Source organism: Colias eurytheme, chromosome 25 (genome assembly GCF_061535395.1).
Source record: "Colias eurytheme isolate Ceu_HAF_F1 chromosome 25, ilColEury1 Martin Lab GWU primary, whole genome shotgun sequence".
Taxonomy (NCBI): Eukaryota; Metazoa; Arthropoda; class Insecta; order Lepidoptera; family Pieridae; genus Colias; species Colias eurytheme.
In genome coordinates this window covers 6,222,000-6,249,198 of record NC_143004.1, presented here as the reverse complement: position 1 = coordinate 6,249,198, position 27,199 = coordinate 6,222,000, and the positions used below count along the sequence as shown (strand labels likewise).

Below are 27,199 nucleotides of genomic sequence, written 5' to 3'. Positions count from 1 at the left end.
GCCTATAACTCAGTAATTTTTTCCTTTACTCACGGAAATTAAAAATAAATTTCATATTTTCTTCTTAAGCTCAGTTAGCTTAAAAAGAAAACATGAAATGTATTTTTATTTCCAACTCCGTACTCTCTCAGATTCAGTACAGAAACAATGAAATTTATTTGTTACTCTATTTTAGGTTTCTATTTTTTATTACTATTTTAATTACTTCAACCACTTTTTTAGGGTTCCGTAGCCAAAATGGCAAAAACGGAACCCTTATAGTTTCGTCATGTCCGTCTGTCCGTCTGTCCGTCTGTCCGTCTGTCACAGCCGATTTACTCGGAAACTATAAGTACTACAGTGATGAAATTTGATGGGAATATGTGTTGTATGAACCGCTACAAAAATATGACACTAAATAGTAAAAAAAAGAATTGGGGGTGGGGCCCCCCATACATGTAACTGAGGGATGAAATTTTTTTTTTCGATGTACATACCCGTGTGGGGTATCAATGGAAAGGTCTTTTAAAATGATATAAAGTTTTCTAAAAAACATTTTTCTTAAAGTGAACGGTTTTTGAGATATCAGCTCTCAAAGTCGTAAAAAGTATGTCCCCCCCCCTCTATTTTTATAACTACGGGGTATAAAATTCTAAAAAAAATAGAGGTGATGCATGCTAATTAACTCTTTCAACGATTTTTGGTTTGATCAAAGTATCTCTTATAGTTTTTGAGATAGGTTGATTTAACTGTAATTTATTATATTTGCTGCTACGGAACCCTTTGTGCGCGAGCCCGACTCGCACTTGGCCGGTTTTTTCTGAACTAAAATTAACCTTTTCATCGTTTTATCTGAAAATTTCGATCTATCTATCTCTCCTGAGAAAGTATCAAACATTAATCGACCCTCACAAACTTTTCGCTTTTAATAGGAATAATTGTATATAATAGGTAGAAATAATTGTAAATTGACATATGGAGTTTCTTGCAGGTTCTTCTCCACAGATACTTACCGCTTTCCGAATCGATGGTAAATACAATTAATATGCAATGACGATTCAAAAGTGCTTCAAAAAGAAGACTAATTGAATAAATAAATGTTTGAGTTTGAATATTAAACACGTAGTATATCCAATATATAGGTAATAGATGAGTAGAGAAAAATATAATATGTAAGCTATAGTTATATGTATATATCTTCTTATATATAAAAATGAATCGCAAAATGTGTTGGTAAGCGCATAACTCGAGAACGGCTGAACCGATTTCGATAATTCTTTTTTTATTATATTCCTTGAAGTACGAGGATGGTTTTTATGTAGAGAAAACGTAAATATGTACCACGGGCGAAGCCGGGGCGGACCGCTAGTCTATAATATAAAAATGAATCCCAAAATGTGTTGGTAAGCGCATAACTTGAGAACGGCTGAACCGATTTCGTTAATTCTTTTTTTATTATATTCCTTGAAGTACGAGGATGGTTCTTATGTAGAGAAAACGTAAATATGTACCACGGGCGAAGCCGGGGCGGACTGCTAGTCTTTATATATAAAAATGAATCGCAAAATGTGTTGGTAAGCGCATAACTCGAGAACGGCTGAACCGATTTCGATAATTCTTTTTTTATTATATTCCTTGAAGTACGAGGATGGTTTTTATGTAGAGAAAACGTAAATATGTACCACGGGCGAAGCCAGGGCGGACCGCTAGTCTTTATATATAAAAATGAATCGCAAAATGTGTTGGTAAGCGCATAACTCGAGAACGGGTGGACCGATTTCGATAATTCTTTTTTTATTATATTCCTTGAAGTACGAGGATGGTTTTTATGTAGAGAAAACGTAAATATGTACCACGGGCGAAGCCGGGGCGGACTGCTAGTATATATATATATATAATATATAATATATATTATCTGTGATGTAGGTTAAATACGGATCAAGGTTATCGCCATCCTTCCGAAAACTGAAATCCTCGTATGATCCTCGAATAAGAAATATTCTATTGAGGAATAAGTGTGTTCCGAGAATATCTCACTTTGGTATACTATATAATCCCTACTATTATATTATAAATGCAAAAGTAACTCTGTCTGTCTGTCTGTTACGCTTTCCCGCTTAAACCTCTCAACCGATTTTGATGAAATTTGGCACAGACATTCTTTAGACCCTGAGAAAGAACATAGGCTACCTTTTATTGCGAAAAAACACCACGCGGGCGAATCCGCGCGCGGAAGCTAGTAATCAATAACTTTTGGACTCAGGCGTATTCTAAGAAGTTTGGATAAATGAGAACGTCACATGACTGGTACAATTACTGACTTATGAAGAGTTTATTAGGGGGAAAATTCGGAAGAAAATACGTGTATTTTGAGATATAAGGGAAAAGATTGAATTGACAGTTGTGTAATAAAGCCGGCTACTCACGTACCTGCAGCAGGGGCAATATTGTAATTACAACCTTAATTGGCTCCTTAATTGTGATGCGTATAGGCAAGCAGGGGCAATTTAGAGAACAGCTGAAATTGCTCGAACCGCCGTGCAACCGAGATTGTTCCAATATTGCCCCTGTGGCAGGTACGTGAGTAGCCGGCTTAAGATTCGATATTAGTAACCTTACTACTATTTACTTGTTATAGTACGACATAAAAGAGATGAAATTAATTATTTTGGAACTAATTCGTTTTTCATTACCTGGCAACCCTGAATTGGCAATGTAGCTGTCAAGTTGAATAAAAATTTGTTGTTTTTTTCGTGAAGTGGAGAATTATTGAGATAAAATTGTTATTTAGAACAAGAAATTTAAATAAAAAAGGAGACATCATGAAAAAGGTTAAACGTAGCGGTGTCCGTGATGTGGTGTATAAAGTTTTTATTCGGTGTTTGTCCGAATTTCAAGCTGGAAATTTATTGACTGATTTGGAAAACGTTTACAAACGTACAGCAGAATATACCGGTGAGATTCCATTTATTTTTGCTCAGTACTACGTAAAATAGAATATTCCATTAGTGACGAGTGTTTAATGTATGTATGTATGGCGATTATTACGTTTTCGCAATTTAATTTGAGGTTATTTGTATGTAAACAAAAACTAGTTTTTATAGTGCGACCAGCACAATTTGAGTCAAGAAGTTATATCCAATCCAACCAGCCTCAAATAAAGTACCTAGTTTAGATTTTACTATATAGTATAGTGATAACTGTTTTCATACAGCTATCTATCTATTAATCAATCAAACCATAAGAAAAAAAATCATATTTACTGTATCATATTTACAGATACTGAAGATGCCCCGTACGCTCTTGCCAGTACTTCGAAACAGAGTGATGATCAGTCCTTTGAAGGAGTAGAATATTTAGATTTTGATGAATTATATTAATGTACAAAATTTATCTACAAAAAAAATAAAAATATGTGATTTTCAAATCGCCTTGTTTTTTTCTACCCGACGGACCCAGAAAGAGGGTAATGTGTTTGAGCTGCATGTATGCTTGTTTGTTTGTATGTTTGATTCTATGTGCGCCTCTGCAGTCTAAGCACTTGACCGATTTTTATAAAATAACTAATTCCAAATACATTTAAGTAAAATTTGACCTAGGTAGGTCAATTAAAATACTAATGTATTTTTGTCTTAAATTTACACTATTGCTACAATGAAACAATTATAACGGTTTAAATCGCGGTATTTATTTTAGATTATATATATATATAGATTTTTGGATTTTTATTCTATAGTATCAAGATCGCTTGCGTCGCAGTATCAGTGTTGCTATATGAGCGACGGTGGCGCCCTCATTTATTTTCATCTCTTTTGTGTCGCACTGTACTTGAATAATTATGAGAATAAATCGATGTTTTTTACTTCCTAACGCATAATTAGCCTATCGAATCTGACCTGAAATTGGCATAGACACATATTGTAGTGTGTAAATGCGAATGAAGCCAGAAGCTGAAGCAAGTAGTTTCATAAAACATATTATTTTGTGATATTATAAGTAGGATTTTGTTATGATGTATGTTTGTTATGATGTAAGTCTTCGATCAAGTTGTAATATTATTTTTCCATTAAAAGAAGCGTTTTAAGCGAGTTACATTGTTTATTGATCTTGTAGGTACCCTTCTAATGTACTAATCGATTTCGATGAAATTTCAATTAATTTTGTTGTCTCAAGTGATGTGAACGTCATACACAGTCACAAGTGATTAATGGTTTCGGAGAAATACATATACGCACTAACATACATAGGAACTATAAGGAAGTACCTACCTATATTTAAAAAGTTGTACAATTAGGTTTCTTCCAAAAATAGTTAATAATTTTATTAATATATAAATCTTTTGATTTTATTACACGCTTTTATTTTAAGAATTTATTTCAATCCCTATAAATAAATACTTAATACCGTTTCAAAACATATCCCATATCACTGATTAATATCAATATCGTAAATTGCTTCTAAATTTATCTACATAAAAGTTCCACATATTGAATACGAGAAAAATATATAAAATGTTGAGCTAAAAGCAAAAACTATTTACTTTTAAAAGAGTCATCTCGTTCCCGCTTCGTGTAATGATAAAATAGTGGAGTCAAACCTCCAGTGACTTTTTGGATATTCTTCACATCTGTGTTCCTGACCTATTTTCAACAGGGGCAAGATATTACAAAATAATTTTTACTCCCCGTTAGGGAAAATTTTATCCATAAATTTCCAGCTTAAGCATGTTTTTTCGTTTTGGAATTTTTAATGAAACTATGTCAGTGAGAAACAACTAAAAATTGTAGTCTGCAATATAAATTACATGGACACATTTCACTGTTCGGCTGCAAGAGAGTGTTCAATCTGTTTCTAGTCAACGTAAAATTTACAAAAGGGATTCTTAAATTCAAACTGTTTAAAAACAAAAGACTTTTTAATAATAAAATAAATCTTTAAATCGACGTCACTTTTTGAGGCTAAAGAGCCTTCATTAAGATTCATGATAATTTTTATTTATTATTATCTATTTATTTATTTATTATAACCCCTTACTTCCATACCTAACACTAGACCAAGGAAATGATGCAATAATAGGTATAAATATACTCTATTAACTCGCGACATCATGCAGACCTGACCCAATTCATGTTGGCATCTATTTCCAAGAAGAATAGGGACGTTATCACAATGCTTGTTCACGGCTTATGTCATAGGCTTGCTTTGCAGACGCGTCATTTAGTCGTAATTAGACGGCAATTAACACTTTTTTAAATAAACAGAGCGAGAGCTGAAAAAGGGCTACTAACTAACTAGTACATATAATTATTATGAGAATAGAATGGTATGTTTAGAGAATGTAATGTAAAAATGAAAATGAGAAAAACCGCTTTTTCCTACAATGATATACACAGCTTTATTAATTAAATAGTAATCGTCGTATGATTGAAATATAGAAAGGTAACAAAAAGCAGACATTTAACATTTTCATTAATAACATTAGTTCAGAAATTAAAGATTTTAACGGGGAAGGTTGACGCTTGCTGCAAAGTCAGGTGACCACGCTCGCTGTAAAGTGTGTGAGGCGTTGAGATAATAATATAATGAATAAATCGCGTTTTTTTATTTACTTAATTTCTAAAACTATGTACGTGTATTTATATCCAATGCCCGCGTAAAATCAAACACAACAAAATACAACATTAGTTCACAATCAGAGCTATTTCAAAACGTAGGTATATCTCATTTCTACTTCCGTAAATCAGCCTTACACAGCGTAAATTGTATTGAACTTTCCATTCCCTGTTTCTATACTGTTTGTTACACTGTTTACAAAAGACACGTAAACTTAACAACTAAAAAACAATAGAACAGTCCGCATACTAATGAGACCTTTTATCAAAAGTTTGCAGACGGAAAACACTAAAATATCGTTGTCCTTCTCTTTTATTCGTTGCACGTGTTGCTATCCCACTTTTGAAACTGCATAAATCTTGAAGTGTTCTTTCTAGAAATTGCAGTTTAGTTTCCTTAAGCACTGGTAAATCTTGTTAATGGCCCGTTAAGAAGTCCTTGGATTAAGTTTGTATTTAACTTATTGCGGAATTAAACGTAGATTAGGTATTTTAGTCTTGGTTATAATATTATTAATTCCAATTTATAAGCAACTAGGTTTCCACCCGCGGCTTCGCCCACGCAGTCAAAAAAAAACACGCATAGTTCCCGTTCCCGTGGGATTTCCGGGATTGCGTCATTTTCCCAGGATAAAAAGTAGCCTATGTCCTTTCTCGGATATCAAAATATCTCCATACCAAATTTCATGAAAATAGGTTCAGTAGTTTAGGCGTGATTGAGTAACAGACAGACAGACAGAGTTACTTTCGCATTTATAATATTAGTATGGATTCTATATAGACTAAGAACATTTTGTTTTATAATTTGAATATTCGATCTCAACTTAGTGATTTCCCCAAAAACGACATGATAAATTAATAAAAAGACAATTACGGTTAAATCAATTCGATGTTATTACGATTCGTTGTTTCCTTATTGCAAAAAATAGGATAAATTTCCCCGAAAATCGTTTAAAAAGCTCTTTAAATAACTCGAATAAAAGTGCTTGATGTTGATACAAACGCATTTTAGGAGCAACAAGTCAGTCTATGTCAAATTATTTATCTGTGAAAATTTTGGCGCCGAAATTTTTAATCTGTGAATTTCTACATACTTCTCTTTTCAATAAATTGTAAATCCTGTAAAATCTCATGCCCAGTGCCCCGGAAACGTGTTACTACTAGTATTGTATTATATCATCTGCGGTATTACATTATCTGTGGCGCTATATAATTTTATGAAAAAAATAAAAAAAAAGAATATCCATCAGCCAGTAACAGTTTCAGTGATATTTGTGGGGGCGTTTACTTATTTACCATGTATCGATTGTCTCTCGAAGCGACCGTGAACGGGTCACGGGTAAAATTCAAGAACAATAGACTTTTAAAATTAGACACTTTAATTCTGGAACGTTCGAGACGTATCTAGAATCTAGATAATCGATATAAGTGGTTATACTTGAGGTTTAATATTACAATTTTTAAAGCAACAGTTTTGTTTTAGGTGTGAATAATATCAAAAATTCAAAAATATGTACCTACTGCTTTTTTTCGTAGTATATACCTATTATATTTTATATAAGTTGTAAATATATGTTATGTCATAAAGCAGTTAACTTAAAATTCCTCGTTGACACAACTTTTTTAATAAACATTTTTACCCTTTGATTCTGATTCACAGTTCAATGGTCTAAAAACGAAAAAATACCCATTGATTTAAACAAAATTTCATTTAAAATAAGATCCGAAGATTATTGTTTATTCATATATTTATTTTATTTATGTACATGATACATCTCACAGATGATATTATCATTATTAAGTATAACGATGATGAAACAGGATTCCACGCGTAATTATTAACGAGGTAATAAATTGGGAAATCCTGTTTTTAACACACCCACATTTTGAAAGTAATTATGAAGAAGAAATATAAATTAACTTACAGATTAATCAGTATTATATATGTATCTATGAATATACAATTCTTAAATATAGGTTTACCTATGTATATATATATATATTGTAATATTATATATAGCTGAAGAGTTTGGTTGTTTGTTTGATTTATTTAACGCGCTAATCTCAGGAACTACAGGTCCGATTTGAAAAAAAATTCAGTGTTAGATAGCCCATTTATCGACGAAGCCTATAGGCTATAATATATCATCACGTTAAGACCAATAAGAGCGGAGCAATGCGGGTAAAACCGCGGGGCACAGCTACTAACAAATACATAGTCCCAAATTCCTTGTATGTAAAGAATGAAAACGCATTGAATATGTATATTTATTATATATAGTTATTGAGCTATAAACCCTTGCCAAGTCAGTCAGCTAAAGAAACCTTTGACTGTATAAAAGGTTTTTATCCTTCCTTAGCCTAGACCCTTTCCCGTGAAAACCTTTCGAGCAAAATTACGTATATTTTGATTACTTAACATTATTTTGATGCGTGCTCGATAGAGCTTTATTGGTTTGTATTGCTATAAATAATATTGAAAATTAGCAATTGCTAGTTTTTTGCAGATATTTTTTTTTAATTTTTACATTGCGTAAGTATACGTATTTAACTTAATAAATAAATAAATCCTCAATTATGTTAAGGTTGCTTGAACAGACCGGCTACGGTGACGAAACTCAATGAACTGCGCTTTTAAAATTACGCATAATGAAAACATTTTCTATTTTATTACCATTAACATTTCAAGTATGATTCCATAATAATTTCAGCTAATCTTCGAAAACATTATTTATATTGATTATAACATGGCCATGAATATCCTTAAAGTTGAAATAATTCTTTAATAGAATTTATTTTAAAAATATAATAATAAAAATGCAAATATATGTAATTATGTATGCGAGCAAAACTCATGCTCAAAATCACGTTAAAGTCACATGGGATAGAAACCCGATACGAGATAACGAAATTACACGCATGAGAGTAGTGTACCGTAATATAGCATTGCATTTAATCTATACTAATCCATACTAATATTATAAATGCGAAAGTAACTCTGTCTGGCTGTCTGTTACTCCATCACGCCATGTTAGTGAACTTAACAGATCATTTTTAGCAGATCAAAAAAAAAATGTGAGTTCTTATCGCGTGCAGTTGAGTTCTACAGTTCCTAATACTTTTTAGAAATAGTTTTGGCGTTTTTACCTTAAAAAACGACATTTGAAAAAATGATCTGCCAACTTCCCGTAGCAGATCATTTTTAGCAGATCAAAAAAAAAAAATGTGAGTTCTTATCGCGTGCAGTTGAGTTCTACAGTTCCTGATACTTTTTAGAAATAGTTCTGGCGTTTTTACCTTAACAAACAACATTTGAAAAAACCCGACCTGGACCCAGCTTAACGTGATGCTAAGACGTAATGCTACGACGTGATGCTACGACGTGTTGCTACGACGTGATGCTACGGCGTGATGCTACGCTGTGATGCTACGGCGTGATGCTACGGCGTAATGCTACGGCATGATGCTACGGCATGATGCTACGGCGTGATGCTACGGCGTGATGCTACGGCATGATGCTACGGCATGATGCTACTGCATGAAGCTACGGCATGAAGCTACGGCAAGATGCTACGGCATGATACTACGGCGTTTTGCTACGCTGTGATGCTACGGCGTGATGCTACGGCGTAATGCTACGGCGTGATGCTACGGCATGATGCTACGGCGTGATGCTACGGCATGATGCTACGGCGTGATGCTACGGCATGATGCTACGGCGTGATGCTACGGCGTGATGCTACGGCGTAATGCTACGGCATGATGCTACGGCATGATGCTACGGCATGAAGCTACGGCATGAAGCTACGGCATGATGCTACGGCATGATACTACGGCGTTTTGCTACGGCGTGATGCTACGGCATGATGCTACGGCATGATGCTACGGCATGATGCTACGGCATGGTGCTACGGCGTGATGAAATATGACATAAATAAAATTTCTAGTGTTTCATTTTACGCGAGTATTACTAAAAAGTATCAGGAACTGTAGAACTCAACTGCACGCGATAAGAACTCACATTTTTTTTGATCTGCTAAAAATGATCTGCTACGGGAAGTTGGCAGATCATTTTTTCAAATGTCGTTTTTTAAGGTAGAAACGCCAGAACTATTTCTAAAAAGTATCAGGAACTGTAGAACTCAACTGCACGCGATAAGAACTCACATTTTTTTTTTGATCTGCTAAAAATGATCTGCTAAGTTCACTAACATAATCACGCCTAAACTACTGAACCAATTTTCATGAAATATGGTAAGGAGATATTTTGTTACCCGAGAACGGACATAGGCAGTAGCCTATGTCCGTTCCGTCATGTTTTATCCCGGGAAAATGACGCAATCCCGGAAATCCCACGGGAACGGGAACTATGAGGGACTGTGCGGGCGAAGCCGAGGGCGGAAAGCTAGTATTATATAGAGCTGAAGAGTTTGTTTGTTTGAACGCGCTAATCTCAGGAACTACTGGTCCGATTTGAAAAATTCTTTCGGTGTTAGTAAGCCCATTTATTGAGGAAGGCTACAGGCTAAGGCTATCATCACGCTAAGACTAAAAGGAGTGGAGCAATGCGGGTGAAACCGCGGGGCACAGCTAGACTTCTTCTAGAAACACTTTTGAATCGTCATAACATATTTTTAACATTTTTGCAGTAAAGTAAACGAAAAACAAGAATAATTAAACTAATTGATATTATATTCTATGTACATAAATCTCTTTAAAGCTCTAAAATTATATTTGCTTAATATAAAATTGAGACAAAAATAAATCATTTTGTCTATCACAAAATATACATTTAAAAGGAGATTTGCAAAAGCCCATTTCAAGTTTCTTGATTTAAAAGAAACGAGATTATATCGTAAACTCGATAAAAAGATCAAAATGGAGATCTCCAACATTAATATTACATCAAACGTTTCACAAAGCATACACCAATAAAATTTCACGTAGAATATTTGCGTTACAAATAAGGCTCGGAAAATACAGTACTTCGACAAAATGTTAACAAAACACAATTTAAGAACCCATAATCTTGTTTCATAAGCTTGAAGCATGAACCATTAGAGAGACGTGCTCTCAATATCAAAGTTGGATCTTGAGAGCCATTTATAGCCTTTTTATAGCCTTGTTAATGTATTTGAATAGCTGTATAATTATTTCACCTTTCGGTTTAATTACTTCATAAAAGTTTACCACATCATGATGTAGTGTAGTGGAACTGATTGTAGCACACATTTTTTAGCAGTTATTTCTGTTATTTTTAACGATATCTGCAGATTGCGTCAGCCCTAATGTGTAAACTCTACTTAATTAAAAAAAATATCTGAATGTATTTGTTTTATTTTGTATTTATTTAATTATTGAAGTGAAACTTCTGTAGGCGCGTTGAGAGTTAAATTTCAAGGTCGCGTCATAGCATCACATCATCGAGTAAGGCGATTTTGGTATTTTTGAATCTTGCCAAAGAAGTTTCACTTCTGACACGTGTATGAAGTTCTGACGCACACACGCTCTTTTCTACACATTTATGGCACCCACATTAACATTAATTAGTTAGAATTACAGCCTAACGACGTGAAAATGCTACAATAATTACGTTTTACAAAGCTAAAATATGAACCAATTAGGTACAATATCAAATGTTCTGTACTAAATTAAGGTTCCATGACCCCTGTCACCGTATGCCTCTAAATTTGTTTTCCTTATTGCGTAATTAGACGCCCGACTGAGCCTTAATTAAGCTGTCAAATTACTCGCTTCCGCTACTTGTGTGAGGTTCCTTTGACCTTACAATTACGTGTATTTGGCGTTAACAAATATTTCAGTAATTGTGCCAAAATAAAATAAATGAGCTCAAGTTGGTACGTTTAAATAGAAGGTTGGTAAAATGTTTACGGCTAATTATTCATCGATATGGATTGGCACGTGTAAATATAGTTTTTTCAACAGAGAATAATTATGAAAACATTTTGGTAAAATGGACATTTATAAGGCTTACTAAGAAAGAAATAATATCGGGAAAGGTAGTGAACAGTCTAGCGTCATACTGAAATATCTATTCTAGAATATATTTCGTCGATTCTGATTAGACCGAATTATATATAAAATAGGTATATTTGTATAACCTTATACAGGTTGTTCCACTGTTGGTATACAAAGCTCAAAGGAGGTTATAGTTTAGCATACGCTGAGTTCATAAAAAATACAAATAAAATTCCAGACGCATTTTTTTTCAAATAGATGAATTCTTAAAACTCTATGTGTAAACCCATAACAAGCAACCCGCCCAACTTTGCCACCAGCACGTGATTTATCGTTTAAGATTATGTTTTCATAAACAAAGTGCTCACATTAGCGAAGCGGTATTTGCTGGCTGCTCGAAGCTAGAGAAGAAAACATGGATTTTCAGGAAAAATTTAGCAAACATTTTTTGACGTAATTTTGTTGTTTAAGTATTATTTTCGTAATCACTGTATGCAAAACTACAAGTCCCTTCGCGCTTAGTATACCAATAGTGGGACACCCTGTATAACATAAAAATAGTTTTACTGCCTTTGGAGGGTAATAAAAATGTAATCTAGGGAAAATAATATGAATAAATCGCGTTTAAAATCCGTTAAAAAGTTTTTAATTTCTAAATGTATAATACTCGCGTAAAATCAAACACTAGAAAATACTAAAATCTTTAAAATGTAATCTATCCATCAGTATCCATCCATCAATTCGTGATAACTGTCAAAAGTGACAACTCGCATACAATATCTTCTATGTCTTTCCTTATTTGTCTATCGTTAACTCTATAGACGCATGACTCAAATAATCATGCTCTTGAATGTTTGATAATTCTATGGGACATTTCCACTGGGCGGTAAATCATGTTCGACAAAGATCAATAGCCGATATTTGTTCTTAGTTCTAAATTTGTTAACTGTTCAGAGGGGTAGGCAAGTTCTATGTCAACATACTGGTTTGATCCAGTTCGTATACCTTCTCGTATACGTATAAAGTATGACATATATGACGTATATTAGCACGTTTTCATAATAATATGTAATATAGAGTGAGCTCTCCTTGCTCTCTCCACGTATCATTTTTTTTTTATGACAGAGCAAGCAAAGGGTCAGGTGGGCCACGATGTATAAAGTGATAATTGGACACTACATAATATTATATTGGAGTTTTTGCATAATAATGCAGTTTGTCGGTTTCGGTATTGTTCAATTATTTATTTTTGCAATCTAGTCTGACAAATTCTGGAAGACGTAAAGAGTGTTAAGTTTTCTTTTATCTATTTCTTTTCTTCATAATATAAAAGGCAATATTGTGAACACAATAATAATATCTTTAGTACTAGATTAAACGAAAATTGTATATTAGTTGTTGATGAATGTATCTGACACCAAATATTTCAAACAATTTGTAGAGAGAAAGTTTAATTTAGTTCAAACACAATTGATATAAATCCAATTACAGCAGTTGAAAGGCTCTTAATTTCGCAATTTATTTTTGAATTATACATTTAATCAGACTTGTAAATTTAGGCTCTTACAAGTGTTCAATTATGTTCTCTAGAGAGTGTCATATTTAATTTTACGCCTGTGCCATAAATAGCAAAGCTTAATCTTATATTGGAATTGAAAATACAAGCAGAATATATTTTAAATGCTATGAAGAAAATACAACTATGTTCACGAATACTTCTGAGGAAAAAAACTTTACTACTGTATTTTAGTGGCTGTAGATTGCAAATGAATAAAAATTAACCTTTTTTCCAAATTTTGAGAAATGTAATTGATAAAGAAAACAATATGGCAGGTCAGTGGCCGTCCATGCTTGATTTATTCGTAAAATATTTAACCCGCCCATAACAAAATTTCAATAAACAATCTCTACACAGAAAATCGAGAAAATCAACGACCATCATTGTTCTCATTAATTCCAAGTTAATCCACAATATAAATTAAACCTTATCTATCAATAAATAAGGCCAATTAACGCTCAACAATAAAATAAGTGAGCTGTACAAAAGAAAGTACAAGGGTCCGTTTTTACACATCGCCGCTTTCAGTGAATTCGTAAAAAGGGTCGCCGTAATAAAAAGCAATGACCTAGACTCGACTTGCTATTTAAAGCTTGAAATATTTAAAAAAGTTAATAAAAACGTATTAACTATACTAGTTATCGCCTACAACATCGTCTCCTTAATTTTTTTGGTGGCATCCCTAAGTAATTGTTTTTTTTTTTTTTTCATAAAAAAGTTGGCGATAGATTGTGCGAAAGAACAACTATTGTAGCGACGCATTAAATTTGCCTATACATATAAAAATTTTAATGTTATAGTTGCTATTTTGTTAAATTGCGTTTGTATTTGGTAATCACAAAAGGATATCTACATATTATGCGATTTGAAATTTCTTTCTCCAGCAGAAAACTACGTACCTATATTATTTTCTAAGTGATTTCAGACTATATATTTTTTGTTGTTATCCAACACGAAAGGAGCCGGGGCGAGTAACTAGTAGACTTATAAACTAGGATATAAATTAATCTGCAGTTAATATAGTCTTTAAATAAGTGCTCAAATAATTGTATTCGCTAATTAAAAAGTGTCATGGTTGGTATGAACGTTTAAAGTTATTTGATTTAGATATAAAAAACGAAATAAATAATAATAGAGCCGTGGCCGCTTAGCACACAAAAAAAAAATAAGCAATAATTCACGTCACTATAAAGAAAAATCTCATCGTAGTTACTCGGCGATAGGTGAAAAATTGAAAAAAAAAGGAAAGTGGCAATTTACAGTTTTCGATAGGTAAACATGTTTTGATAGGAAATAGTGACAATTATTCATCCACAAAAATAATGAATCAAAAGTTACCAGTAGATATGTAATATGCATAATTTCACCTGAAGCCGGGGCGAATCTCTAGTTAGTATAAAAATCGTATAATAGTAGTTGTTATGATACGTTGTTTACTTTGATGCAATATTCATGCAATCAACTGGGTATTGAAGTGAATGAATAATTCAACTGAATAAATAAAGGTTACTCGAAATGTTTCCTTAACTACGTCTATTACAAAGTTGTTTTCTTGCTATAGTTGTTATTACATGAAGTCTACGATATTACTTAGGTTTAATAAAGGGAACTTGATACAAAACTAGGTGAAGATTATTGACTACATACAAAATGCTCTGTATTGCAACTCAATACAGAAAATCAGTGAAATATGTACGACATGAATAAAATTTAAAATATAACCCCGGTTAACCACAACTCTGGATTTGTGGTTAACCGGGAAACAAATATTATAATATTGCAACTGATACCTACCAAGAAAAGTTTTTCATCACCATTTAATTTTCCATCAAACGTATATCAATCGAAAACTATTAAGAAAATCGTATTATCAGTACATCATTTACTTTTATTTATTTTATTTCTTAATACATATCTATAGAATCAGTAGATCATTAAATTTGTAATTTGGATAAATCAATAAATTGAGTAGATTATGAAACTACTTCGACAAATTGCTTCGAATGTTATCGAAAAAAATATCACAACAAATTACAATAACGATAACATAGTAATTATGTAACTGTTTCTAACAATAGATTTATCGAAATCAATATACATAGAGAATCAAATTTCTATATACATATCTATTTGGGTTAATATCCGTACAACACGATAATCAATATATGAATGTATTTAAAGTTAACTAAACAATACAGGCTAAGTCTGGAGAGGAAGGCGTTGATCGTCTCTAACCTATATTCCTAGTTGAGGCCAGGGCTGAGGCGATCGTCTATTGTTTTGTATTTATGTATATTTTCCAAATAAAAGATTTTTTTTACATGTGTTAAAAAAGTTCATATGTAGAACATATGGAATAATAACACATGCTTATCTCGGATAGTTGCCTAAGTTCTATAGTAATTTCATTTATCTATGCTAAATATGCTGAAGAGTTTGTTTGTTTGGACGCGCTAATTTTAGGAATTTTAGAAAATAAATAGGGGTCATTTTTCACAATGCCCCGACATTTTTCTTTTCTATTTTAAATGTCGAACTAACTAATTCCGCCCAGCGAATTATTTATCTAAGGGCTGATTTTTCAATCCTTGGTTAAAACTTATTCGTCGAATAATGTATAAAACTACCATTTTATAAACGTATTCTAGCGTATTCTAATTGCCCGTATTTGACAGTTTACGTGACATTTTAATATTATCTTGTAATACTTTATTGGACGGATTAGTTTTATCCAAGCATTGAAAAATCGGGCCTAAAGAGAATTATTTATTTCGCCCGCTTGTCATTATTCATAATGCCCTTGCATTAATAAAAATGCCCCTATTTATTATTTCGTCCCTGATATATGGTACATGGGCAATTAATATATGAATGAATATTTTATAATTTGCATATCCTAATACTATTTATTATAAAGGCGAAAGTTTGTATAGATGTTTGTTACTCTTTCACGTAAAAACTACTGAACCGATTACAATGAAATTTAGCACACATATAGAGGGTAACTTGGATTAACACATAGGATAGGTTTTATCCCGGAAATCCCACGGGAACAGGAACTATGCGGGTTTTCCTTTGAAAACGCGGGCGAAGCCGCGGGCGGAAAGCTAGTTTTTCCTATAAAGTTAAGTTATGTTAGTAAAAGCGTTACATATCTACGAATGCAATACAAAACATAACCTTTTTGGAGAATGGGCAAATTGGGCCTGAAACTTGGGCTAAGACCAATACACACGAAATATTGTTTTTGTGATAGATCATTACACATACCTTACGAAAAAAATAAAATAAAAAAATAAATCAACCGGGTTCTTGTACAGTCAAGGCAAAAAGTTTTATTTATTTGGCTATTATTTTGCGCACAATAACGGTGTTTTTAATTCGAGTGAAGTAAATATATATCTAAATGTTACTGGAGTGACTGAGTTTAACCACAAAAAACGTCTAACTACGTTGAATTATAATAAACACGGTATAGGTACCTGTTACAAAACATAATATTAGTGTATTTCGGTTATTAGAAGGCTTAAGATTAGTATGTATTTGTAAGTTAAAGTGAATTGGAGTAACATAAAGATATTATCATTGTCTTATAACAGTTATTTACTGCAAAAAATATTATACACAAAGAAATAAAACTTGATGTGACTGTACAAAAACCCGGTTGATTATTTTTTTATATATATTTTTCCCGTTATCTATGTGTTATGATCTATTATAAAAACAATATCTCATGTGTATTGGTCCAACTCAAGGGTTCAGGCCCAACTTCCATAGTAAAATCCCCATTCTCCTTTATAGCGTTACAAATATAGCCTCATTGCGTGATGGAAAGCGATTCTATCCGACAGAATATAATTTATTTTTATTTATATGATAATAGACAACTTCAGGCTATTTTCAATTTAATAAGCAATGTCCTTTGAAATATTAATATCTATGAAATTGAGCTCGTAAAACCTTGAAAGTTTTATTAGATTTTTGTAATTGGCGTTTCAAAGGACCTTTCTAAAAATTCTATTAGGGAAGATATTTAGGTGAAACTTTTATCTTTTGGACAATCGTAAATCCGAGGGTTATTGAGAAAGTTTGAAGTACATGAAATTTTTGCTACAGTACGCGTCAAGCTTGATAGTTGATGGCGTCCCTGAACTTTGAAATAAAATTCCAAATAAAATCTAAGTACATTGTATAACATAATAGATACATTATAATATGTTATATTATAGTTATCCCATACTAATATTATAAATGCGAAAGTAACTCTGTCTGTCTGTCTGTTACTCAATCACGCCTTAACTACTGAACCAATTTGCATGAAATTTGGTATACAGATATTTTGATACCCGAGAAAGGACATAGGATAGGTTTTATCCCGGAAATCCTACGGGAACGGGTTTTTCTTTGAAAACGCGGGCAAAGCCGCGGGCGGAAAGCTAGTGAAAAATAAATTAGCGTATAGTTTAATCGAATATGATGCATGTAATGATAATTTTTATTAGAAAAAGTACCTGTATTTGGCGTTCAATAAATTAATACGTATTAATAGTTAACATACGACTACATAGCTCCCGAATAACGTAAAAAATACATCGATAACCTGGATTAAGTTATTACTATAAATTTAGCTCCTTGAATCTATATTTCACGACGATCGTTTGACATGTTAATGGATTATCTTTATCAGAAGCGATTCTAATAAATTAAAATAGAGCTCTACAGTTAACATAACTACTACTTTGTTCTTATATAATAATAGCTTACCGCCCGCGGCTTCGCCCGCTTTGTCTAAAAGCTAATAAATTATATACTAAAACCTTCCTCTTGAATCACTCTATCTATTAAAAAAAACCGCATCAAAATCCGTTTCGTAGTTTTAAAGATTTAAGCATACAAAGGGACATAGGGACAGAGAAAGCGACTTTGTTTTATACTATGTAGTGAAGTGAAGTATTATAGTACGTAGAAGTGCCTTGTTTGTTTGAGAAAAGTTATTCAGATTTCTAGCAACGTCGTAAAAGTTGGGGAATTGCTTTTTTGAGTGTCGTCTATGAATTTTTATTATATGGAAACGGTTTTTGTGATATTATAAGCGTGTTTACCTACGTGTATTTTATTCTATGTATATGTATATTTATAAAATGTTATTTCACATTATAATTATGTACTTTTTATAAGAAGACGATAAACTGTAATCTGTATATATATGACGAAATTTATAAAATTACTAATACTAATACAGTACGTATAATGTCTTAAGTCTGGAATATGCTAATATAAAAAAAAACTCTACTGCCAGATATAATGTATTAAAAAAATATTAAATAAATAAAATTAAAAGTTTTTATAGTATCCAATATCAATTGTTTAGGGGCATAACTAGAATGTTGTACATAATTACCTGTTGATTTTAGGAATTAACATTGACTACAATATCATTAAGGTGATGAATTAATTTTTCTAACATTTACGGCCCTTTTCAAACCTTCGTAATTTTTATATTATTAAAGTTGTCGTGATGAAAATTCTTGACAAGAAAGTTCAATAGTAACACAATACGTCTACCGTTTTAGAAACATGATTCCATGATATTTTCTCGATAGAAAAAAAATACAAAGTTATCATTGTTATTTTTTTTTAATCTCTGGCATCTTCAAAATAACAAACGTAAAGTTACGACTTTTTGGATATTAACTATAAAATATACAACCTATACGTCTACCGTGTTAGAATTTTGAAATATGCGATGGTTTTGAAATAAACAAGAAATACTTGAAATTAGCGCGCGACCAGCCAATATAGCGAGAGCCGCCCTGTACCTTCCTACCCCGATCGCTGCACGAGTCATTCCCGCTACGGCCGTCACACGGGGAACTTGTGTCGCTCGCACAATCGTAAAAAAGGGTGACAACACGATAAGACAAAATGAGACAAATGGGGACAATAAAGAAAATAAGAAGAAGAAACATAAAGGTTGGAGGAAAAAGAATGCTTACAATTGGAACAAATTAATGAAGTAAGTTGGTTTTATTTTAAATTTGATGATAATTGTATTATAGACGATGTTTGATATGTACCCCTGTTCTAAGTACATAACGAATGTGTTAGATTTTTTCATTTATAGCATAAATAATCTGTTCAGAAATCCGGAATCCAGAAGGAAAATAAACCCACTGATTGTTCACAATGTGAATCCACTCCTTCGTAAGTACCTTTATTCAGTCAAAAATTTATGTTATCAAAGCTCTACTGGTTTTATCGCATGATTCCATTTTTAGCAAAAAGCAACAAAGTGCAAAGAAATAAAAAATCATGGTGAACTTAGTGGAAGTATGGTGGACATAATATGGAACAGGAGCTCATTGGAGTAGTATTATATTTAAAAAAAATACGAAATAATTTCAAGAATTACATTTCTTAGAAGGTGGTAGATAAGTATGTTGTATAAAGAATTTGATGTTGATATTTATTTCATTTATACTTACTACACCTGTGCGGGAAATTGCTTAGTAATAAAACAGGTTTATATTCATATTTACATAGTAATGTGAGTTTTCATTTCGAAAAATTTTGTGTAAGTATATTAAATTGAGTTCCTGGGTGATCTGGAAACACGATTGGGCCCAGAAGATGGCGCTGCAGTCACTCCTCCTAATGACATGAACCGATTTGGATGAATATTTGTGTGCACATTTCATTTTTGTGGGATGATTGGTTGATTCGCTTTCACATTAGCTAATATTATGTATTTTTGTTGTTAGAAAGTAAACTTAATTTAATGTTTATAATACATTATTATTGGTATAAATAAGCCAGTGTTCGTCTCACATTGCTGTACCTGCCTACCTACCCTACCAGGGCCTAACTTTGTTCTGGCTATTTTATTTTGATTATTTGTAATGAATAATTACAATTATAATAGAGTGCAAAAAATAAATACATGCGTCAATATATTTTGTGTTTTTTTTAAACAATTTTTTTATTTAAAAAAATATCATTCCGACCGCGGCTTTGCCCGCGTGGAATTAGATTATATCGTGAATCCTGTCTTATCCCACAGAAGTGTTCAGTTCGGATAAAAAGTATCCTATGTGTAAATCCAGGCAATTAGCTATATTTTATCAAAATTGGTAATGTAGTCTTGACGTGATTAAGTAACAACTAACAAAAAAATATACAAATTAACATCCAAAGTTTCGCATCAGTTTTACTGTATTAGTGATATCTTCCACTCTTGACTTTGACTGAGAAGAATTAGGGTTTATAACTTCTTTCAGAAATATTACCTTTCATTTCTGGGCATGACGTAATATCTACGTCAGCATCAAATTCTATCTAAATCCATTCAGTAGTCCGCGTTATTGAGTACCATTTCATTTTTTCAGAGTAACAATATTTTTTGTTATTTTAAAGATTATTTATAACCTGTATTATTTTGTAATAAAGTAAACATTACGAAATAATAATAATTATTAATAATGTCTAAGTAGTTGTTAAAAAGAAGATTATTTGTTTATAAGCAAGAAAATAAAACCAATAAATCAACAATTAAATATATGTATAAGAATATTATAACTGTATGACGACTCCATACATGTTTGTCCCGAGTCGGCCAGCGGCAGCGCGGCGAGTTTGCAAGAATGACTTCGCGCACACCCGCGTTCGCGATAGCGAGCTATTAGACTCCGCCCGCCAAGCAGTAGATTTTTTTTGTGTATCGTCTTAACATTGACTTTCTTTTGTTGCAGATGAAATAAGCTCCTGTAATGTCAGTGGTGCCAACATTGAAAAATCAATCATTTTATATTTAAATAAAAGACAATAAACTTTTTAAAAAAGTAATTTTTATAAGAATTAAAGATGAGTTTCGATTCGAATGGGTCATCGAAAAAGCTGAACTTGGATAGAGCGTCGAATTTTATGCGACAGTTTCGAGACCCGGATTCGAGGGAGCTGAAGAAATTGTCTGCAAACCAGTTTATGGAAGTATGGAGTCATTATGATAAAGATGGTAAGCAATTTGTTATTATCATTTTTCATAGAAAGTATATTTTTCATATAAAAATTTCATTTCATATTATCATTTAAATTTTCTTTTCATTTTTACCTTTATCAAGGCCAAGATGTATTAAGGGAAGGGACTGGCTTTCTAACACAGGCTATGCCTAGCAAGAGAGCCAGAGCCTCATATTCAATATTGTACAATCAAGAGGTGAAATAAAGATTTATTTTATTTATATATTTATACTAGCGGTCCGCCCCGGCTTCGCCCGTGGTACATGTTTACGTTTTCTCTACATAAGAACCATCCTCATACTTCAAGGAATATAATAAAAAAGAATTATCGAAATCGGTTCAGCCGTTCTGGAGTTATGCGCTTACCAACACATTTTGCGATTCATTTTTATATATAAGAAGAAGATGTATAGGAATTAGGAAATTAACATGACGTATTCAGAACAGGAAATCGCTCAACGCATCGCGTCTGTCTTTTATTCGCTACCTCCTTCGTAACCACGCTACGGGTTTCGACGAGATTTTCAACATCCTATACATATAATTTCGCCGGGTGACGACTCATTAATATAAATGAGATGTGTCACTATTGGTACCTTCTAGATTCTCTTTACTATCTTCTGGTACAGATTCTTATCAGATAAATAATAAAAATAAAAGATACGTGAGCAAACATGATTGGTGATCGATCTGAGATGAGCGGGAACTTCAGTTTTCAGGTGATTTTACTAATATGCTCTTATTCAAACATAATTATAAAGATGACACAAGCAAAAGTTAACGTGACACACACGTCACGCACACGCACACATATAAAGGGCGCTTCCGACGTCAATTATAACAATTGTAATAGTAGTTAGTTTAACTAATTACCATGTCGATTATAATAATAATATAGGTACTTTTATACTTGTTTGAATTAGAAATATGAATGTGAATAAATAATATTAAAAGGTTGATTATTCATTATGTTTTTATATTAGATATTTATGAAGCACCGAATCAGCAACTAAATAAAATGGTGTATTCAGCAAATTTACCTTTTCAATCAACACATAACTTTTACGAGGAAAAATCCAATTTCTTTTTGCTCCGGGCCCTTAATTCTATAGCGTAGGGGCTTATATGAGTGGGTATTGAAACTTCAAAAGAATTAGGTGACACACGTATAATAATAATAGATACTCGTAGGTTTGAATAAGACTTTCGAAACATGCTTAATATTATTCCTACCCAGACTAAAAGTATTACATATTTTAGTGTTAATCTGCTAATAAATATTGTAATTTGTAGTTTATCTGACTATGATCGCCCGCTGCTAAAAATTTGAACATTGTTTCGATAACGAATGAAGATTGATTCCAATATAGTTTAAGAAATATAGCTATAAAATATGACAAATCTTCATTATAACGCACAGAACAGAACAAAACAGATATAATAATATGTATTACTAGCTTACCGCCCGCGGCTTCGCCCGTTTTGTCTAAACCTAATAAATTATATACTTAAACCTTCCTCTTGAATCACTCTATCTATCAAAAAATAACTGCAACAAAATCCGTTGCGTAGTTTTAAAGATAAGCATACAAAGGGACATAGGGACAGAGAAAGCGACTTTGTTTTATACTATGTAGTGATGTAAATTATATTATACGCGTAAAATATCTACAGATCTTTCAAGAGGAAAACTTCGATCATTATCACATAAACTGTCCAAGCTGACAATTTCGATAATAACATGAAAAATATGAACTCGAGGGATTGTGACGTCACACCTGAGCCCTGTTTCTTTTGTGGGTTTTCCTGTTACGAACCACCTCATTATCAGAAGTATGGTCGGTGTTTACCTCCTGAAAAATGCTATTTTTATTTTTTATTGTGTGTTTTAGGCCACTGTCTTAGTAGAGTATTATGAATTTTTACAATATGGTCAGAATAAACATATACCTTACGGTCCTCTGCCTTAGGCTCTTTACTTATTTTCATGTTCACAAAGAAATTAAAATTTTAGAGAAATACGATGCATTCCGTCTTCAAAATTTTCAACTCTTATACAAAAAATGAATCGTTAAATGTAAGAACGGATGAACCGATTTCGTTAATTATTTTTTATAATATTCCTTGATGTACCATCCTATGGTTCTTATGGAGAAAAACCGTAAAAATGTACCACGGGCTAAGCAGGGGCGGACCGCTAGTATAAAATAAAACTTAAGCCGCTATAAATCTTAATATGAGAAATTAACACTGATGCCTTATAATGAAAATGAACATTTTTGAGTATAACCTATAAATTACCGAAGACGTTAATTTTCGTTCCTTCAAAGCAAGAATGAAGATGAAGGAACGAAAATTAACGTCTTCTTGATAGAAATCAACATTTGGATTGGTCCCACGTTATTAGTCCGTAAATAATTAAAGTGATTAAGTTCGACATCGAAGAACTATTTCTAAACAATAGTAATATACGTAATCAATATTTCCAATTAGTTAATATGAAACGTATTTATCCTCAAAATTGTGAAAATTATTAAGACGAAATAGAAAGACGTTCGTTTTACTCTACTGTTACACGAAAAAGACAACCAAAATAAAGTAAACATTATTTAAATGTAGATTCATATTATAAAAGAACAAATTTAATTTTTTAAAAATCTACAAAGCTACACTTCAGTTACAAAATCTACTGTCTACGGTTATGTCTACGAATATTCGTAGAACATAGTCTACATTTTTATCGCGGGCCAAAGGTATGAAGCTAGTCTCAAATAAAGAAGTAAAAACTTGCATAATAATACGAGGATTTGAGCCAATTATCTATATGGTTATATTTCACGCAATATACAGTGTGAAATAACATAATCGCTTAGCAATCAAGGCACTTGTATCGCAATCAGCTTCCAACAAAATGACAGCAATTTTGATAGTTGCGAACTGAGCAAATGCTATTGAGTTTCCCCGGAACACGGTAAGCTGTTTTAGCAGTTCATGTATTGAGATTGTAATGATTCTGCAGCTAAACCAAGCAGCCTCCGTATTACGATGTCTTAAAGCAGGATTAAATCCAGTGTGGAAAAGTGACAGAGTTATAAAGGTCGCGTAGCGCCATCACTTTCTCAAACTGGGAGTAATACTGCTATAAGACACCATGGGACCCCGAGATTATTGTAATGCTCTGCAGTGAAACCAAGCAGGTTATGAACAGGGTAATTTTAGCTTTTGAAGCTGTTTAAATAAATGTCGTAGAACGTCTTTGGACGATACGTAGCTCAAATCAGTATGTACTACGCAGGGCATTATTTTGATTAAGAGCCGATTTTTCAATCCTTGGTTAAAATTTATCCGTCCAATAAAGTATTGCACGAACATATTAAAATGTCACCTGTAAACTGTCAAATACGGACAATTACAATACATTTTTGAAATGGTAGTTTAATACGTCATTCGATGAATAAGTTTTAACCAAGGATTGAAAAATCGGCCCCTAAAAGCAAACAAATTACTAGTGGTAAATACGTCACTAAAGTTAGGGCGTATTCAGAAAGAAAGCTTGAAAGTTATAAGCGCTTATCGGCGCTTGTCATGTTCATATAAATATGACAAGCAAGACAATGAACATGACAAGCGCCGATAAGCGTTTATAAGCGCTTATAAGTTTCAAGCATTCTTTCTGAATACGCCCTTAGGCTAAAGAATGTGGTAAAAATAATATTTAAAATAATGTTTCTCATAATTTTAATAATTCCGATAATTGAGAAGCGGTAGCTTATATAATGGCTAATAGGCTTATAATAAATTTTCGCGTTTATAAAAGTATAAATATGTAATCATTTATTTACTAAAATATGAGTAAGTATAGCTATTGTTCTATCGTCGTCTTTTTATAGATAATACCTATATCATAGGATAAATAATACATCTATAATAATTCGTCTGTCATTGCCTATTTTTTCTTTTTCTTTTTCCCAACAGATTTGCAAATAAAAAAATAGATAGGTATACCTTACAAATTAAGCGTAAAATTTTCGGCATCCCGTCTATCCCGCAAACATACTGCTTACGAAGTTAACATTCACTGAACTCATGTGAAATGTATATTTATTTGAACAACTTAATGATGTTTATTCTGGCGCCATTCCAAAACCTGGTTATGTCTTATAGCAGTATTATTTCCACTGTGTGAAAGAGACGCTATACGACTATATAGCGCTGTCACTATTCCACACTCTCACACGGCTGACCCTTTCACCTCAACTAAAATTCCTTGTGATCTCCAAGACTTGTTTGTTTAACCTCCGTGTTTTTAAACGTCTGAGTCTCTTTCACGAGGGTTAAGGTCGTGCTGAATTATTTCAATTGCCTAATGATGTAAACGTATCAAGGATTCTGGGAATTTAGATTGTAATGTGTGGGTGGGAAGGTTGAATTTTGCGTGAGTTACAACGTACCTACGGGATGTCTGAATAGGCATGACGAAAGATTTTGAAATTCTCTTCCATAATGTGTGTATACGTTTACTATACAAGAAAAACCCTATATTTCGGTAATATACTTAAATTTAACGAAGATTAAAGCCATTTTTCAAAAAATATTTAATATCTGTGCCAAAACAGCTCGCAGGTGTCATGGCGTAGGCGTGACGTCAAACTTTGGTAAATACGTAATTATTTGTACGCATTGCGAAGAAAATTAAAAAAGTCTTTATTTAATATGTGTTATAGAAACGAATTACAAAGTTTATAAGTGGTGTGCAGTATTGCAGTGTGAATCCACATAAAAATAATGCTCAAAAATGTGTTAGTAATTATTTCAAGCGAAAAAATAATAAGAAATTATTGTATAAAGTTGGCGCGGAGAATCCCGAACCATGTATTCGTGAATTCGCAATTATATTTCTGTTCTGAGTCGATAAAGCATACCAATAGAAAATAAATAAAAATGCGTATTCTCAACATATTCATAACAACAAAATACATCTGACGTGAGTTGTTTACTTATGCGTGACGTCACGCGTGTTTTAGTCAAAATGGCGAACTTCAGAATTTCAATGTTTTATTTTATTGATAATCTCATTAATCTTAATGTTTTTAAGATTTCTAAGTCGCTATATTTAATTTATTTATTATACATTTTCCCTTAAAAACACTAATACGATCATTTATGGATACTGTCGTCATGCCTATTCTGAAAGTAATGCAGAAATGACATATTTGGGAAAATTATACAATAGGGAATATGCATAAAATTTGAAATGGCCTAAAATAATTTTTTCTCGAATAAGTACTTATTATCGTAATATTATAATGAAAAGGATTTTTTTTTATTTACTTATTATTTAAACCCCTAAAATAATATTCAAAAAGTGCAAAATAATGGAGCGAAATTCAAACTTCCAAAACGCACCACCACCAATGAAAAACATGAATATTCCCCATTGTTAAATAAATTTTGACCCTTTTTATTCAATTATTATAGATTTTTTTATAAATATAATTTACATTAACGTAACGGCACCAGTCTTGTACAGATTAAGGAAAAAATTGAAGTTTTTTGCAAATTTCTCGTAGGTTTTTTAACTTTATTGGATATTGTTAAGTTATACCTTTAGTTCAATGTTAGTTTAACGTAACCAATGTTAGAAAAAAGATTAAAGTGCATAAATAATGAAGTTATTTATAAATTAAAAAACCACTTTTTTGCACCAGTGATGGACAGTGAAAATCTAATGATGGACACCCAGTTTTGGACAACATCCAGTTATGAACACCCATTTATGGACTGTACCTAATGTTGTTTCTCCAGTTATTTACACTTGGAGAAGACTTATAGTCAGGGCCGAGCCGCCCCTGTGTGCGAAGTGTGCGGCGCACACAGGCGCCAAGACAATAGGGGCGCCGCGCCGCCACTGCCACCAAAATTATTTTTGTTACCTATATGATTGTTTTTTGTAGTGGAGTATCGACAAGTAAGTAGGTACAATAGGCGCAACATAGGCCTTGTAAACAACAAAACATCTAAAACGCTTATTGAACAAGTCTCTCAATATTTAATG

At 32.5% G+C, this 27,199-nt stretch overlaps 1 protein-coding gene and 1 long non-coding RNA gene across 2 annotated transcripts in view; both read left to right on the top strand.

Annotated features, from left to right (window-relative positions):
• Cbp53E (Calbindin 53E) overlaps positions 1–27,199 on the top strand; it is an 85,436-nt gene that overhangs the window by 5,649 nt on the left and 52,588 nt on the right. The window contains exon 2 of the mRNA XM_090116072.1: positions 20,877–21,139. Coding sequence (XP_089972198.1) covers positions 20,989–21,139 — 151 coding nt within the window. The 5' untranslated portion in view covers positions 20,877–20,988. The remainder of the gene's footprint in view (positions 1–20,876; positions 21,140–27,199) is intronic.
• On the top strand, positions 18,581–20,848 carry LOC149897695 (uncharacterized). Its single transcript, XR_016458172.1, has 3 exons — positions 18,581–19,144; positions 19,271–19,332; positions 19,407–20,848. It is a non-coding gene; the product is annotated as an uncharacterized LOC149897695 (long non-coding RNA).